This window comes from Esox lucius, chromosome 23, assembly GCF_011004845.1.
Source record: "Esox lucius isolate fEsoLuc1 chromosome 23, fEsoLuc1.pri, whole genome shotgun sequence".
NCBI lineage: Eukaryota > Metazoa > Chordata > Actinopteri > Esociformes > Esocidae > Esox > Esox lucius.
The window spans coordinates 8,324,746-8,343,804 of record NC_047591.1 but is presented as its reverse complement, the minus strand read 5'-3'; the positions used below and the strand labels follow the sequence as shown (position 1 = coordinate 8,343,804).

The following is a 19,059-nucleotide window of genomic DNA, read 5'->3' as shown; positions in this document are numbered from 1 at the left end:
ATACTATGTAGTCAAAATAACACTAGAATTTTGATCATGCCCATTAAGTGTAAGACCTTTTTAAGAAATACTGTCACAAATTTGATTATAATATCCCTCTTTCCCAATAAGATTATTTGACCAGTAAAGTGTAAACCACTTCAAACATGGGCTTTAATTACCCCAGTTAGTATACATCCATATTTAAAAAAATAACATAAAACTATCATTACATTTTACAACCACTAATCTGTTTGCTTTAATCATTATTTGAACCAGAATGCGCTCTCTCCCACTATTGTTTCAGCAGGAAGGATTGCCCATTTTTATGGAATGGGATTGACCACTTTTTATGAATGCAACGCATCATTTCCATCAAAATGCATTTTGCTTTACGTTTCTACTCCAGCATTTCCAATGTTTTCACACGAGCTTTGTAAGGCTGAAGAGTGGAGTGGTAGCATGGAGGAGTTTGTTTGAGCTTTCTCTGGGTTCCCTGCCCAGGTCTATTAACGTGGGCTGACTACTAACCGGAAAGCTGTTCTAGCACAAGATTATCTACCTGGTCAGTTGAATATCAAAAATTATTTGCTGGGAAGTGCATATAACAATAATTTGTTGGCAATTTGTTAATTCTGTGTGCGCTTTCTTAATTTCGATCTTCTGCTGTTTGTGCACTCAACATTATTTTATGGCAAACTGAAATATAATAACTCAAGTCAGAGGCATTTTAGTCGGTCAACTTGGTCAGTAACTACAACAACATGAGTTTCTGGAATGGACAGCAAAATGTTCTATTCAACAGACAAATATAGGTTCGGTTCTGAACAACCCAGGGCATAACGCCATGTCATCTTGTAACTCTACATGAAACATAAAACAAGACAGCGCTCATAAACACTGACAAAGTTTATGACATGACTGTTATGGGATTTCAGCTTGCTTGCATGACATGAAAGCTGTATTTATTGTAACCTTCAACGCAGTCCTCTTAACTCCCAGCTTTTCATTAACTCAGATGACAAAACACTTGCAATAGTTGCATAACTCGCTGGAGGGATCGGGGCACATTCCTCTTTTTGTGCAGTGCTCAGGTTCAGAACGTCCATCAGTCAGTACAGCTACACTGATCTGAAGCGGGCCTGAGCCCTGATGTCATGCACACGGTTATCGTGATAATGACAAACAGAATGACATCATTGTAACATTTTCTGATTCATCATTTTCAACCACTTGTAATATGTCGATGGTGGCAGCCATGACTAGGGGATCAGGGGTCGTTTGGGAAGCAGTCGGAGAGCAGGCTGGACTGGAGCTAGCGGAAGCGGTAGGCTTCAGTTTCAGAGCGGAAGGGAGTTAGCGTGGCCTGTGCTCCAGGGGCGTTGCATGGTTCTCACATGGCCCAGAGGAAAGGTCACCGCTGGGAGAGGGAGTAATGGAGCCTGCTCTGAGAGGCCCTGCCGCACTGTGGAGATGGAAGGCTGGTGTTTGGTGGGGGTGAAAAGGCTGCCGTCGGAGACCATTCCCACCGTGGGCTGGATTTGCCGGTATGATGAATGAGGCTAAGATTAAACCGAAGCCCCTCAATTAGGGTGATGACTGTAGGTGGGTTAGCTAGCTGAATTTGATGGGGAGATGCCAAGAGGTATTTCTGTGTGTTTGTCTGTGTGTGTGTGTGTGTTGGGGGGGGGGGGGGGGTCCTGAACAGCAGGCCGGGCCTGGGAGGCTCAGAAGATGGAGGGAGGCGCGGTCTGGATCTAGGCCTGGCTGTCCTATCATACACTGGTCTCTGGTGCTTCCCAGGCTGACTGCTGTTTAATGGGCCTGGGAGTGAGTTTGTCGGGGGGAGGAGGAGAGCCAGGGTCTGATTGCCCTGCCCAGCTGTGGTCTCCGGTCATCCCACGATGGCGTCCTAATTAGGTCAAACATATTAGCAGGACCCCTGCCGAGAATCGGCCTGGCCGTCAAGAGGTGACAGCGGTTCGGCGCAGACTGGCTGGAACTAGGGCTGAAGAAGGTCAGAGAACAGTCACAGCCCGGGATAATGCCAGTGGCGATGGCATGAGGCATGTAAACACTCAACACGGCCACGCCATGACACCAGCGTGGAAATACGGACAGTCACAGAGAGTCAGGAAATCACGTGGAAAAATAAATAAGGACCTCATCTGAAAGGCCATGGATATCTAAGATGAGGTGTAGAGGAAGAATCGGTGCGTCACTTGCTGCTTTGGACGTAGACGGGCCTGCAATCCAAAGGCCACGTACTGTGCCCCTCCCGTGAGCACGACATATACTCTCACACAGCCGATTTCTAAGTCTCCCGACGACAGCCTCGTCTGTTCAGCCGTGATACGCGGTACGTGTCGGATGAGGTGTTCCATCATGGTTGACAGGAGCGCCCACGCACTCACCCCATCAAGGCATCCCATCCCGGAATGAACCCTGCCGCCGGTAGACAGCATTCAATGTAATTACAGAGGAGACCCTAACTAAAGCTTCTGCTGTGACATGGCCGCCAGGCTGGTACAACCGGCCCACACCTTTAGATGAAACACTCATTTGGGTTGCCATAATCACGTCCCTCTCATCACACCTATCCCTGGAGTGAACCGCCCGCGGATCCGTCACTTCCGATCTCCGCCCTGTTCCGAGCAGGGCCGCGGGGGTACGTCGTGAAGTCGGAGGGGACGAAGGCAATCGGGGAGCCGGGGTGGCGCGCGGTGATGATTCACGCAGACGATTGCCGATGACGGCGGAACAAACAGGATGTTCGACTACAGAGGGTCGTAGGGAGGGAAAGAAAGAAAAAAGGAGAGAGGAAAAGAAAGCTTGGGAGAGATGGATGCAAGCGCCCTGGCACGTCGGTGGAGGTCTGAATGCCAAGCTGTGTGTGGGGCAGCAGGGATAATACTGAATCAGTGGGCACTGTAAACACTATAAATCAACTTGGACACACACACACACACGGGCACACACACAAACATGGGCACACACACACGGGCACACACACAAACACACACAGCCCCCATGACACGCACCGCTGAACTTCTGCATATTCAAGCGTATAGCGGTTTAAATACAAACTGAGGGGGAGAGGGAGAGAGGAGGGGGAACAGGCAGGGGGGGTGGATGTGGGGGGGAGAGATGAAGGGAGAACTAGGAAACGCGTCTCATTAAAGCTCGAGAAGCATCCAATGACTCAAAAATCTTCGGACCGCTTGGAGAAGAAAGGGGAGGTGCGATAAGAAGAGAAGAGGAGAGGAAAAGACAGAAGAGAGGACAGAAGAGCAGACGTAGCGAGAAAGGAAATGACTTGAACAGAAGATACACATCTGGAGATAAGGCCGGGAGGAGAGGTGACAGGAACGAGGAGGGGACCGGGCCCAACCAGCGCTTCCTGCCAATGTCACCTTGCGGCAGCTGCTGCTGCTGCTCTCATCTCACTAATGCAGCCGCGGTAACCTCTGACCCCCGCAGTTAATGATGAGCACTCGGCTGCGCGCACAGGCTGCAATCCTACCGGGGGACTCACATTTATACTTAGTGGCCAGGTCTCAAATGAGCCTCGTGTTGTTCCGCGACCTGAGCTCAAATGACACCCTCTTTACGCGGAGCACCGTGCAGAGGGAAAGTACCAGAGAGGCCGTGGTGTTAATAAAACTGACGGGAGGTTCAAACGACACGCCGACTTCTCTCACTTACCTGAAAATCTCTCTCCTCGAGAATCTCTTTCCTCCAGCGGACCAGGAACGCGGCGCACACGTACAGGTGGAAGTGCGAGAAACCCTCCGGTTCGGCCTGTGGAGAGGAGAGGAACAGAGTGGGAGAGTGACACGCCACAGCGTATTTGTCCTAATGTATCCGGAGTGATTTTGACACAGTAAACTGGGGATTGAACAGACACCATCGGAAGAGGACCGGTGATGATAATACTGTAGCATCCGCTGCTTCACCTTCCATCTTAATCTCCCCACTTACTCTACCTTGACATTGTTTGATGGAACTAGATTCAAATCTACTCTCAACGTGTATTTGTACCGCCAGGCAGAGCAAGAAAAGGGGAAGAAAAAGGGGAGTAAGAAAAAAAAAAACGATTAAATATTTTCTGTCACAATTGGAGAATTTAGCGGCTGAAAGACAAATCTGACTGTTAAATTTGCCCTTTACATTCCAGCCCTTCTGCTTCAGTTGTTCATTAGGTTTTCAGGGCCGTTTATACGTCTCAAATAAAAGACTGGATTAAAGTTAAGGAGAGAGACGGAGAAACAAAGAAAGTAAGAAAAAGCAGAAGAGCGAATGCGCTTTTATCTGTTCTCAACTAAAGAGCAGTTCAAGGGATAACAACACATTTACATTTGGAGTTACTTTCAAGTGGTTTTTCATCAAATATTTTATTTCTTATAATGTTCAGTTTTATTTCATACATCTGGTGTTTTCTAACTTTGTGCCTCGACAGCTGTCTGAAACATACACTTAGCAAAAAAATTAAAAAAGACTCTGGACACAGTATCAGCGTTGTGTCTTGGTGAACATTATTTAAAGGTTTGTCAGAAGTGCGCCAGGAATAGGAGAAAAGGGTTTGTAGTGACACCACTGGCTAGTAAAGCCGTCACACAGATATGCCCTCCACAACCACAAACAGCATCATCCTCAACCATCAGCTGAACGCTTGGCGCCACTCAAGCCGCGACCTGACCACCTCATCTCCATTGGCGGAGGACGCGGTGCTCAAAGACATGACCTCAGTTGGTTGACCTCTCATGATATACGGTTTGTTTTTGCTCTTGAAACTGATTCTATAATAAGTGCTCAAGAACTTAACTAAAGAAATATTTGGAAGATTTTGAACCACACCTGACTGGACTCCCCAAGCCAGACTACACTCATCTAGTCTACATCAGAAGGGGAGAACATGGTCCGGGGGCCACTGTGTGCGCATCATCCACTTGGCATGAATCCTCTGGGATCAGCTATCCAGCCCTTAATAATATATGGAACCAAAGTTAATTATAAGGTGTATGTCAATCAAAAGTCTATCTTTTTTTTGTCTTCCAGAATAACGTTTCCTAAATTCTGTTTGGTGCCTTTGGGAGCAGGAATGAAAGAGACAGTCTCAGAGACTCTAGATTTGTGTGTGTGTGTGAGAGAGAGAGAGTGAGGGCTTGTGAGGCTGGGAGACTATGTTTCAAAAATGTTATAAATAAATAGGGAAAAAGAGGGTTTTCCATTAACTGACACAATGGCATTTTGATTATGTTCTTGTAAAATCTAAGGTAGGTCTTTGGATGAAAACAAATAAAGCAAGTGCAGCAGCCTATTCTGTTATTCAGTAAACCGCGTGAACTTAAATTCCATGTGTTGTTACGAGAAGAAGAGAATGAGGGTTTATTTTTTTGTAGCAAATCAGTAGAATATATCAGAAAGGGGAGCAGGTGTCCTGGGGAACGAGTTGAAAAGAAAACAAAACGCTTGGTATAATGACACTCGTATGACGGTATTGCGACAATACAAACCTAAAAATAATCACATTTTCTGCCACTTTACACAGTTTTCTTTTTTCCATACAAAATATATGTAGAAACACATTCCATACAAAATAAATGTAGAAACTTTCACCCCTCACGAGTTTGCATCCTGACTTTTGAATGCCTAAAATTTGAAAAGAATGAAGAAGTGATAACAGACCAATACATTTTTTATAGCTTTTTCTGGCCTGCAAATGGGTTTTTACAGAATGAAAACATATTCAGCCCTCGATTGAATTTGTAAGTCTGATGTGTCCCTCGAGGCAGACAGTTTGCCCACCCCTGGTCAATATGCCATTATTCAGCCCAAATCAAGTCAAACAGACCTCAGTCTCACAGAGCAGAGACAGTGAGTATACATACCGTGTGAATGTGTTTGTTTCAATGTGTGTACGTGATTGTGTGTGTGCGCGTGCGTGTGTGCGTGAGAACGGCTACACATTAAGCATTAACCACAGCATTGGGTGGGACTGGGTTGGGTCATGCATAATTCCACTGGTGTTGTCCCTGGGACGTCTGTCACAGTTCCAGCAGCATGGCAACCTCTGACGAGGGTAATTATTCCTACTTTCCTGGGTAAATAGTCAGGCGCTGGAGTAGTGGGGCAGGTCCCGAAACCCTGTCCAGGGCAATTCTTTACCACGGCACAGGGAGCCAACTCCCAGGGCGAAGGCCGCATTTGCGTATTCACAGTGACGGGACGCCGGGTGGTCGTTTATGCCAGACACGGAGAGAACGTAATGAAAATCGATGTCTGTCTTCCTTCAAACCAATAAACAGGCAAGAAGGGAGAGGACGAGGCGGGGGAGGACGAGGCGGGGGAGGACGAGGCGGGGGAGGACGAGGCGGGAGAGGACAAGGCGGGGGAGGACGAGGCGGGGGAGGACGAGGCGGGGGAGGACGAGGCGGGGGAGGACGAGGCGGGAGAGGACGAGGCGGGAGAGGACGAGGCGGGAGAGGACGAGGCGGGAGAGGACGAGGCGGGAGAGGACGAGGCGGGGGAGGACGAGGCGGGAGAGGACGAGGCGGGAGAGGACGAGGCGGGAGAGGACGAGGCGGGAGAGGACGAGGCGGGAGCTCTTCAAGGGAAGCGAACGTCTGGGGCCACGGGCTGTGCAGACGACTCTCGTTTCGTTGAGGGTAATAACATACAGTACATATGTTTGACACATGGCAAACTGTTAATGCACACAAAGCTAAAACCGTACAGGCCCACAGCTAAGCGAGCCACAAGGCACGATGCCAAATCCTCCTCTCGGCATATCCATTCAAAACTTTACGGATGTTTTAAAATGCACTACTGACGGCACATTCATTCCAGTTACTATCGAATCCCTATTTATACTATTGCCTTATAGAGCTTAAAATGTCTAATAAAGAGCTGTCTTCCGCTTGCTCCTCAACGGGGAGTCGGTATTAGCGGTGAAACTAGACTAGCGGGGGTATTTATACACAGCAGCGAGGCCGGGGCTCACCTTTAGAGTAAAAGTTAACGGCGGCTGGCGCCTAGTCATGGATCATTTTAATTGTTTGCCTCTCGTCTCCCCGGGGAAATCGCACCACGATGGGACCTTAATTAATGGCCACAATAAATGAAAAGGCACTGGATGCTTTCTCTCTCGCTCTCTCCTTGGTACTCTCTTCCCGTCTCTACAGCATCCCATCTCAACCTCGCCTCATCCTTCCTCCTCCCCCCCACCCCCCCACCCCCCCACCTCCTCTCTGTGAGCGGCCTGGTTTCCCTCTCTGCCCGCCAGGCCCGCTTCAGGGTGACACTGTTAACCTGTTTAAAGACGGAAAAGGGACACAGAGACCCCTCCCCCACACCACCACCACCACAAGGTCACTTTTGTCCCACACAAACACTCAGCTGGGGCCGTGGTGGATTTCAGAGGGTTAGAGCGCTCATCTGATGCAGGTGCACCTATTTACAAGTGCTACAGGATACGTCGGGCATGGTACAGTATGAACACGGTGGTGGCGGAGGCACAGCGGTCCGCGAGCTGAAACGTCTGTCGTTCTGCCCCTGAGCAAGGCAGTTAATCCTAATCGATCCCCAGGGCGTCTCTGTAAATGACAATGAGCGCTCAATAGATTTACCTCGCACAATAGTAATTAAAATACTAATACAAAAAAAATTACGAAAGTTCTAGAATTCGAGCATGTAATGTATTTCCAGATCAAAAGCCTTTGGGCCATGTCTTGGCACAGCAATTTCTCCTATTTAATGAAATAGCAAATTACAGCTTCTCATTCCCTACAGGAAAATTACATTTCAGAATAACGTGACCAGACAATAAATCAATGTATATCTACGATATAGTCAATATATTCACATAAACAGGCAATACAATCCTAACTGCCATAGATACAGACTTTTACACGACAGTGTCAACCCTTTCCCAAATACACCAAAGGTCTGTCTATTCAAATGATCCAAAAGATCATAAACCCCGGAAGCACCAGAACCAGGCCAAACCTGAGACAACATTGTTCTGAAGTACTGCTTTACAATGCGACTTCGGTACGTCACAGATAATGTTAGGACACCTTTAACATCATCCAGAACTGGTATCCATTTTAATAAGTGACCTGCTTCGTCAGCACGCAGCGCCAAAACAACATGGGCTGGTTAAGACGGCGCGCGGCACACCAGGGCACCGCCCCGTCAGAGCTAATCAGCTGCTTTTGTCCGTCATTCTGGAAGACAAGACAAAGGAGCAGGTTGAGGGAAACTGGTCCGCCTCATTCTGCATGCTTTAGTAAGGCTGCTAATGGATATGAAGTACAAGACCTCTTCATTTTCTTTACAAAGAGGATGTGTCTGTAACTAGCCAACATGTATAGTCTGGAATGTAGGCCAGAATGGAATAAAGGTCTTGCATTACATTTACATTTCAGTCATTTAGCAGACACTTATCTGCAGCCACTTATAGTCAGAGCACACATTGTTAGTTATTACTTTACAAAGAGGATGTGTCTTTACAAGAGAAAAGGAAGAAACGAATGGGGAAAGGACAGGTGGTGTTGAAATGGAGTTGGAGGGGGACAGGTCATGTGGTTTTGAGAGATGGAGGAGGGGGACTGGTCATTTGACACAGACAGAGGCTGTGTCAAATGACACACCTCATCCCCACTGTCAATCACTCAGTCAGCAGACAGACAGAGGTCAGGGGAGGAGACTGTGTGGAAGGGGAGAAAGACAAGGAGAGAAGGAGAAAGAGAATCAAAGAGAGAAAGACAGACAGAAAAAAAGATGTACTGTGAAAGAAGAACCGAAGATTCAGATGGAGAGTGAGTGAACGACTGGCAGAGAGACAAAATGAGAGACCAAGACAGTGAGAGAGCTAGAGAGAAGTGAAGCGTGGCGCGTGGTGAATTATGGTCTGGCTGATGATTGCCTATTGGTCTAACCTCACATCTTTAATCTGAGCAGCTGATGGGAGGGCTGGCAGTCACACACACACTACAGGCTTTGATTACTATATTAACTATCCTATCTGTCCGATATTACAGATACATGTACTGCTCTCGCTCTCTCACACGATCAGGGGCACACACTTCTGGGAGTATGATCGCCAAACAGCTTACCTCAGACTCACTCAACCCCCCCCACAACCCCACCCAATACATCCACACCCGCCGTTCCTTTGTTAAAACATCAACCTCCTTCTCACTTTCTTCCTTGCTAGTTGGATGCTAATGTGTTCACGTATATTCCCCGCCAATACGGACAGAATGTGGAGATACGGGTGGCAGGTAGCTTAGCGGTTAAGTGTGTCAGGACATTAACCCAATCCTTCAGCTGATGTAGTAAAAAGTGTTGTTCAGTTAATCTAAATTGCTCCAGGGTCACTGTCAATAATGGCTGTTTTCCTGGCTGTGACCCCACTCTCCAAGGGTATTCCAGGACAATTACATTTTCAACTCACACCTTTGTACAAGACACGTTGGATACGTGCGATAAAAGATAAATACAGCACCCAATTAATTAACATTACTACTACTGCGGTCTGTCTCTGGAGATACCACAGCAAACAACATTTGCAAAAAAACGCAGAAATTGTTAGAAGATTAGGCCAGTGAGCCAACTGCTTCCCCATGGAACTGATCTCTGAGAGAAGTCAAACGGGAGAAGTTTGAATCAGGAAAAGGAAGGGGAAACTCGCATCCTTTCGGAGGAGTGTCTCTGCTGTTGAAAAGGACAACCACATCCTCGCAGAACCCCTTCCGTATTCCCCCAACTCTACCGCCAACCGCTGACTGACCAAAAGGCATGGAGACACCTCAAGAATAAAACGCAAATCATCTACCAAACAACAGAGCTTCAGTGTTTTCTCATGATATATGCCAATCATTCGGATTTCACTCTTTGGACTGAGACGTAATTCAATCGGGTTGCATATGCTCTCAATCTTAGACTGGTACAGTTCACACACAGGCTGATAACGAGGACTATGTTTCAGTGTGCCCCTATTAACCAGATTCCCATCTCACAGCTCCATCCCTAATTTTATTTGCGTCATGTTGTCACAGGCCTAGTATTGAAGGAGACAGGCACGGGCTGTGTTGACAGCGGCTGACCGACAGACATGCTGAATGTCCCTGTATGTAGCAAAGAAATGACCAATATCAGGTCCGCATTCATGACGTGTTGTTGGTAATGAATGTGTTCATTATGTTGTGCCATCACACAAATGATTTGTCCTGATGAGATTCAGACAAAGCATGCCTGCAGTATTGCAACAGGATAAAGAGATGGAGGGATTAAAGCTAGAATGGGAGACATTTTGAAAGCAACATAAAAATATTTCTCTAACCAAAAATTCAGAGAATGTTTGGCTGTTTGTCAACACCTACTGTATTACTAGCTAAGTGACCATCAGAAATGGTGCCCCACTGTAAAAAATCTCTGCCCAACTACTAAAGGCTCTCTCCTCACTGAAAGAATGATGTTCTGTAAAATGATAAAAGGGTGAAAGGAACTGATAACCGTGCTTGTGAATTCACAATCAAATTTAAATAGACTGAATAATGATTAAGAGGGTGAAGACAGTGATTGAATTAAGAACAATAAAGTAATGAAAGAGTTTTGGTGGTTGTGAGCGGTCTAATTACTGAATTATGAAAGGCGTGAAATGGTATGTTATCTTCCCTCGGCTAGAGTCAAATCAGACAATACAACCATCCATGTATAGTTCACAATGGCCAGCCCAACCCAACAGACGCTCTAACGCAAGCAGACCTTCCAGATAAAGGATGGGATAGTAAGCATGACATCCGCCATGAAGCAGTCATAGTGAGCTCCTCATCTGATTATTTGTATTTATTTTGAATTACGTGATTCCCAATGTGCAATTACAGCATTGGATAGTACTTTATTTTGAGAGTGCCAATTTCCATTAGTAGATGTTCTATAGATAGTAATGTATCAACAAACCCATCTGTTAATAAGTAACTGCTTATAAGGTTGGAATAAGGTTTAAGCAATGGTTATGTTTGGGAAAAAGGTTAGGATAAGGGATAGTATTAGTAGATATTTAAAATATTACTGACATTCAGTAGATAATCTGTAATGAATCCACAGAAAAGATTTGGGACTCTCACGTTAAAGCGTGACCCAGCAATGCCTTATCATAGATACTCCCGGCAAGTTCGGGATATTCCAACATCGAGACGTGTCGCCATGCTGATCTGCTTCATATCACAGTGCTTGTTCAAGCAGGAAGTATTCACGGATATCATTGCATCCGTGAAGCGCATTCTCTGGCCAATAAACTCAGTAGAGCTTGCAGGCGCCCAACCCACCAGGAGTCTACAGCGCGACGTGACAAGGTCAGTCCTTGGACTCAACACAGTGCTGGGACATATGCCCTGTCCTCTGTGGGACTCCGGGTCAGGGTTGGTATGCCGTGAGGAGGATTTGAACACCTGGCCGCAATGTCTAACATGATATAAGTGTTAATGCTTCTGTTCTATGACAAATACTTTGACCTAGTTGGTTTTCATTAAACAGCTGTTACTAGATAATGCTACATACTGTTAAGTATATTACTAACGTGCTTTACAAACCAAATTGCTAAAAGTAATATCGCAAAACATATATACATATGGCTTCCGTAGAATGGTAAAAAGCAGTTGGTTCATTGAACGTATGTATTGAAAAACACAATATACAAACACTAAAAGCCCCAGAGACAGCGTTCTCCAGCAGTGGTTGTGGTGTTTAGCCAACAGTGCACCTGGGGAAAGCCGGGGGACAGAGTAAGCGGGAGCAGCAGTGAAAGGGAGAGAGAACCAAAGAGCAGAGCTCCAGAGGAGAGCTAGAGAGATGGAGTGAGTGAAGCGGCAGAGGTCTGATTTTTATAGAGAGCAGAACAGATTAAGTATTGATGTTTGGGGCAGTGTGGCTGACCCCGCCTCTAACCTCAGCTGTACCTGTTGGGGATTGGCTCTCTGTGTCACCAAACAGCCAATCATTAGGAGGCCCCGTGGGGCCTGGAGGGGAAGGGAAAAGAGGCTGGGGGCGAGGGGCCGCATCCCTTAGGATCACTCTGCTGCTGTCTGGTGCCCTGCGGATACTATCAGCACTCTATCCTTCGCTCTCTTTCACTCCGTCTCCCTCCTCCGCTCCCTCTCTCCTTCCCTGGCTCGGCCTGCGAGCTGTGCAGTCCCCCTCTACCCTTCCATCCATCTACATTATTCCTCCCCTGTCCTACCTTTCTCGTTCATTCCCTCGCTCTCACCCTCTCTGGATTACTGATATAAATTATGATTGCACAGTCGACCACACAGAACGAAGGGAAAGTCAGAACAAATGTCGGCCATCCCAGAGTTAGCGCTCTTACATTTCAAACAACTACTCGAACGAGCAGGGCAGACGTCATGCGATCCATTCCAATACAGTAGCCAGGGCGGTGGTATGGCTAGGATACCACGGCTCCGCGTGACCCTTTTGGAGACCTTGGCCTGGACAGAGTGAATGACAGGTAGGCACTTCTCAATGAAGCGGTTTGGAAACCCATCATGCACCCAGTCTATCAAATCCCTTTCCCTTTTCAGAGGACAAAGAAACAGAGAAATGTGCTTTATTTTACATAATTTACATAACCTTTCAATTTAATTGGCAGCTACTTAAAAACAAGCCAAGACAGGATTGGAGCTTGAAACAAAGGATTTGAGCCTCCAGCAACTTGAATAGGACCACATCAGTGCCCTGGCACCTTTTTCTAATGGATATGAAGTGTATGTATCTATGATTAACTACACTGGGTAATAACAGTTCTGCCATTTTCTTGCTCTCCCTCGTCTTTAATAACCCTAGAAATTCACATTATTGTCACTGGTCTGGCAAAAAACATAATTCCTATCTTTCAATTTAATTAAATGTTCTTGGGACTAGTTACAGGAATTATCAACGCGAGCCTTTCTTGAAAATGTTCAGAGAGCAGTCCATGGGTAGAGATGTCCTCCGAAAAGTACCCACGAAATAAACATTCCTGGTCAGCCCAAAAAAAAAAAGGCACCTGCTATTTCAATAATGCCATGCTTTGGCAAAAATAGAAAGTATGTTGTGCACTAAATTCCCCAGCTCCCGCTGACCTTTCCTGAGCAAGTTTGATCAGTGATGCACTGTAACATCTGCATATAAACAACCAAGGCCAGGAAGGGTGGAAAGAGCTCTTGATAAAGTACCACAGGTTACCTCAGAAGGTAGCGCATCGAGAATGAGATTTACACAGGTTTATAGAACAAAAAAATAATCTCTCAGCTCAGGTAATCTTTGCTTCATTTCAGGAAATATAAGGTAGTGCGAAAACCCACTCTGTCTTCCTGGTTGCGCCAGAGGAGCATAGGAGGGGCTTTTTGCTCCTTAACACCCCATGCTAATGCATTCACACTGAGCCACTTGCTAATTTCATGCTCTGTGCAACAAGGATAATTTGGACACCCCTCTGTCAGGGATGAGTGGCACAGGGAGGGAGAGTGGTGAATGTGTGCGCGCACGTGTGTGTGTGTGTGTGTGTGGGGGACGGGGGGGACGACGACAGTGGTTCGGGTGTTTGTGAGTGGGGGTGGATGAAAAAAACAAAACAATGAATGAACTTCCCTCAAATGCTAAACTCACACACACATTGCCTTTCCCTTTGGCATGCTCATACACAATCCATTGGCATCAGAGAGCAACTGGAACATCTATGTAGAACAGAGTCTGCAAAGTTCAAGAGGTCAGCCGTCCTTTTACATCCCAGATTACTGCTGCAGGTTCAGTAGGCTGCAGTCACACTGTTAATGGTTATTGTAAAATCTTAATAAAAGCTGAGTCATAAAGAGAGGCCTTAAAACCGCCAGGAATCGTCATAGATTTCAGAAATAAGCATTGGTTTCAACTATGGGTGTGAATGAAAGGTTAACACAGCACCTGATATTCCCATAATCATGATGCTAACATTGAGAAACCCAAAAAAGTACATTAGATAACCAAATTCAATAAGTGATTAGCAGAGAAAAATCTGGCCAAAGGCATCTGACAGGGATTTTGGAATGGATACCAAACGTGTGGGAGAAAAGCAGGGTTGAAAGGTTGAACTTCAAGGAAGATGGTGGAAAGACTGTCTGAGGAGGATTAGGAGAGGCCCGGACTGACAGAGAAGCAGCCAGAGTAACGAGGGCTGAATGACAGCTAGGCCTCTGACTTCGTTACTGCGCTGGCTAGCGGAACAAACTCCTTAAGCGCAACTGGTTTTCAGTCAAACATCACACTGCTGTAGCCCAAAAACTCTTTTGACACTTAGTCGAAGACCTGGTGTCCCATGTGGAGTTCATAGCGTGGAAGATGCCACGACACAAGATAATGCATCATGAGCATGGATGAAACACCAGTGCAGTTATTTACGGTCGGCTCAACAAGCGTGGACGCGAGAGGCGCTCGCACGGGCCCTCAAAGAGACTGATCACGAAAAAAGCCATCTAACAGCGGCGTTGGCAGTTAAAGGGGACGGGACAAATCTGAAGCCCTACATCGTCTTCGAAGGGGCTGTCAGAGACGTGACGGAAATGCAAGACATAAATGGGTGGCGATGTCAGCCTCCGCAAACGATGAATGAATGACAGCCTGACTATAGAGAGACATGGGGAAACTCGACTTTGCCCCTCATGTCCTGGCCGGAGACTCATACCGATGTCACGTCAGCATTGCCAGGGGGAGCTCGAGCCTTGCTACCACATTATAACAGAAGTCATCACAGCTGGTTAGACCAAACCCATTCAAGCCCCTGAAGTCCTTCGGAAGTCCTTTCCATGCCAGCTTGTGTGCTCATTACTCAAAAAGTGGCCAAGTCCTTCAGAGCGTGTGGCCCATGATCGCAGTTCAGAATACCCAAATCCACTGCTTTAAAGTAAAAGAAGGAAAGCCCTGTGGATTGGGAAGAGAAAACTGTGGGCTCAGGCAAGAGAGTGGGTTGGAAAAGACCAGTAGAACAACGAGAATGGAGAATACATTTGGAACATAACATGGACTGTGTTTTCGGCAAGACATTCAGATAGATGGCAAGTTTCTGACCATTCCCCTGTAATGTTACCAATGGCCTAACAGGGCTGTAAATTAGGTACTGCCGTAATGCATTTGTTCCCTTAGGCTAATGTGATACAGTGTGATACTGTGTTAGGCCATGTGAGACTCTTGTGTAACGCTATATACCTATTCATCTGAGCATTAAGACATTTCTTCAGTTCTGGGTTCTAAAAGGAGGCCACAAAAATACTTATTTGCTTTAAAAAAATAAGATATTTCTGTTAGTTTTCAGTGTGTTTATGTTCCTTCATTATATCTTTTGTGTGGTCTAGAACTTTGGCAAAATACTGTATATACTATAATACTAAAACACTTAACATTAGTATGTATGGAATGAACCACGCTCCCCAAGCTAAAACACAACTTCAGTAAGTTTTAAAAGCAAATTGGATAAACATTTTATTGAGCAAAAGCGTTTACATCAAGAAAACAGACGCCTGACTCAAAAAGAAGCATCTCTCCAATAAGTGCTTATGAGTCTAGTGACTCAAGCAAATAAACATCCTGGTGAGAACAAGCTGTTTAACAGTACGTTGGTCTAGTTGATGACTAGGAGCCTGTTTAGACTACAACAATTGTCCTGATGACAAATTCATTTAAATAACATTTCCATAATATGTAAATGATATTTTCTATTCACACTTGATAAGGAGAATCTCTTCCTGGACTAGAAGGGTGCTGTACACCAGCGTACACACCACATTGGCCATACCCCTGGCCTATGTTATTTACCTGGTATGTAACATGGTGCTCTCTCTCAAACAGGTGTTGTTACTGGTGATAGTAGAATTGTTTTGGTCCCAGTGTGAGATGTTTTTAGTTGCATCCAAACGGCAAAAAAATATTCTGATATTCTTGTTTTTGATGCCGGGAAGACGTACAGAAACATACTATCTACATCCGCACTCATACAACTCCAAAACACTTTGAGCTTGATGTTGTCTTCAGACCTCAGTAGCCACAGGGAGAATCGGTGAGAAGTGTCCCACAATGCAATCCAACCTGCCATTTTCAATTATTTACACTGTAAAAACATTCATCTCTGATGCAAATCCAGCATCAATGCTTGTTGGTCTGAATGAAACATGACAGATTGTATGATACAGTCCTATTGCGGATGACCAGGTTTGTAGGATACAGTCCAATATTTGATGACAAGGTTGGTCATAGATAGTACTGATGCTTTTACTAATATTTTATTTATTGAGCAAGGTGGAAAATGCTAAAACTAAAGAAGAATCCTTGAATGAGTAGGTGTGACCAAAACTTTATCTGCTCCTGTATTCTCAGTCAGCAATGCACATAGCCAGTAGGACCTCCTACCGGTAAAAAACATACTGACGATGAATCTAAAAGCAAATTGTCATTTGTTACGGACACCTGTAAATGGGCCTTTAATGTACATTAATGGCTGGTAAGCATACAGAGAGTATTTCTTGACATCTTAAACAAGGTTTAGTTGCGGTTGCCACTGGATTTGATTGTGAACTGCTTCTTCCTCACTGCTGCCACTCTGATGAGCACAAACGAACAGCACAAAGCTCCCCATGCTTTATTCACCGGTTTGTTGAACAAAGGCTCTGTGTATGTTTTGATTCCACAAAAGCTGTGTCTATTGGAGCATTCTATAATCAATTCCTTGCATACTTTCTTCGCACGATGCATCCAACCATTAGTTCTGAACGCATCGTTCTCTTTTCTACTGCTGCCTGTGGTTTGATGTACTTTTTCTTTGGGTCCACAAAACAAAGAGTCGGTCTGATCAATGAACTGGAGGAGCACAAAGGAAGGCTACAAGTGATCATAGCGCAGGACTCGTTAGTACCAGCTGTTCAAACGAACTGTTTCATTGGACAGATCACTCAATCGTTCATAAACTTCTTACACCAAGTCTGTGGACGATTTCATTCAATGAAGCTCTGTCTATTCCAAAAATCAATAATCAATCAATTGCATTCATTCTCGCACCCGTTGTCCAAATATGAATTAGAAACATATTTCTCTCATCTAATGCTGCTCCTAGCTTGATCTGCTTTTCTCTGCACACATCAAGCATACATTTGTTGGTCTGATAACTAAGACAGAAGAATGCATATGAATCCTACCAGTGATCCCTTGGTTTCAAACAAACAAAGACATTTAACGAGTCACACAAAGAATGACATCTGAAGTAGTAAAGAAGAACGTAAACTTTCACCAGCCATTACACAAAAGAACAGACATTTCAACTTGTCGGCTCATGGACTCAAACCTGAAACCTTGTGGTTTTTGGTTACTGGCCCAGTGTCTTTGCCTGCCAGGCTACCTGCCACCCCTTAACGACGAGGCTTGATACAGAGGTCCTATGCTAATTCCCACGTGACCCTTGCTGTTGGGGAGCATCGCTGCATAATGTAGCGGCTGACACTACACTTATTAGTTGTAGTAGAACCACAACCAAAGAAACACAGAGGACTCTACATGCCATGCCAGACCCCAGACCTTCTAATGAAGCACACGCACAGGACAGAAGCCCAATTACATGTGTGATTGTACATGCGAACAAACACATACATGCACACAGAGAAGCATCCCAAGGGGCAGTTGTAGACATTGTCACAGATGTGTGTAATGTAACTAGTACCAGCAGTGACAGGAGTCAACCAATATCTGAACTGCATAATAAAGGCCCGGCACACAGCATAGCAGTCACTTATTTCAGGACGCTACACGTGTATATGGAATGAAAATGTTAAGACGTGAATTTATTACAAAAACAAATTGGCACTTGGGTTGCCAAATGTCTGAAATGTAAATTTTGTCCTAAGGAGTCATAGGAATGTCTTTTGGCGTGCTCCTTTTTTAGTCAAGGAATGGTGTCATACAAGAGGACGTTTCACACAGAGAAATCTGGGGCTACAGTAACATCCCATTACTGTAGATACTACTGAAATATGTAGGCATTACTCTGTATAGATGAATTATTTAAAACAGTGTTTTGCATTTTAATGTCAAAGCTGTTGGACCAAATGGAAATAAAATGGGTCCAACCGTGGGAGGGTAAAAAAGTCCAACATTTCCATTCATTCAAAATCCAAAAATCCCATACTCGTCATGCAATTCATCTGTTTATGTGTTTTCAAACCTTATTTCAAGAGTTCCGTGACCATCATGGAGGACAAAACACCTCCAAGCTGCTATGGCAACCAATAGTTCCAGATAGAAGTAGTAACACTAATCTGATTAGAGTCAGTGATAAAGACAGTGAAGGTTTTTGTTTTTGACTATGTTTTCAGAATATAACCATACATTATCAGAGCAAGATTGGGACTGCTACTGCAGTAAACTTACATTAGACAACAGGATCAGCTTGAGACCAATAGGCAGTGGCCCTGTCAATGGACAAACTAACCAACAAAAGTCACTGGTTGTTAATAAAAACAAGCTGACTGACCTCTTCACCTCATTTTGGTTTTTTTACACATATGTTTTCTTACTTTGTGTGTTTACATATTTATACACACAGTTTACACACAGACAGGTGAAAAATGTCAGGAAAAAGCTTAATAAATGAGTGGAGAGAAATACGCAGATGCTTCCATACAGGTGAACTGCATGATACAATTAAACAATTAACATCCCATCATGCTCTGTGGCATTCATAAAAAATACTGGGCTGGCCCAGTTGACCATGATTTTGGATCAAGATGGCAAGAGGAAAGGCCCTAAGGGACTTTGAAAGAAGGTTAATTATCGGATCTCTTCCAGGATGACAACGCCCCCGTCCACAGGGCACGAGGGGTCACTGAATGGTTTGATGACTACGGAAATGATTTGAATCATATGCTATGGCCTTTACAGTCACCAGATCTCAACCAAACTGAACACCTCTCCAGGGGTTCCAGAGACTTGTGGAATGTATACCAAGGCGCACTGAAGCAGTTCTGGCGGCTTGTGAGGGCCCGATCCTTACTGAGAAAGATAGCTAGACTGGCCGAC

General features: G+C 45.2%; 1 protein-coding gene across 4 annotated transcripts in view; it reads right to left on the bottom strand.

Annotated features, from left to right (window-relative positions):
- tbc1d22a (TBC1 domain family, member 22a) overlaps positions 1-19,059 on the bottom strand; it is a 133,400-nt gene that overhangs the window by 22,667 nt on the left and 91,674 nt on the right. For 3 of the 4 annotated variants that reach the window (XM_010886981.4, XM_010886983.3, XM_010886982.3), the window contains one exon: positions 3,685-3,780. In XM_010886981.4, the coding sequence (XP_010885283.2) occupies positions 3,685-3,780 (96 nt within the window). Of the gene's footprint in view, positions 1-3,684; positions 3,781-7,265; positions 7,575-19,059 lie in introns of those variants that run through there. The other variant, XM_034289965.1, reaches the window with a different exon arrangement.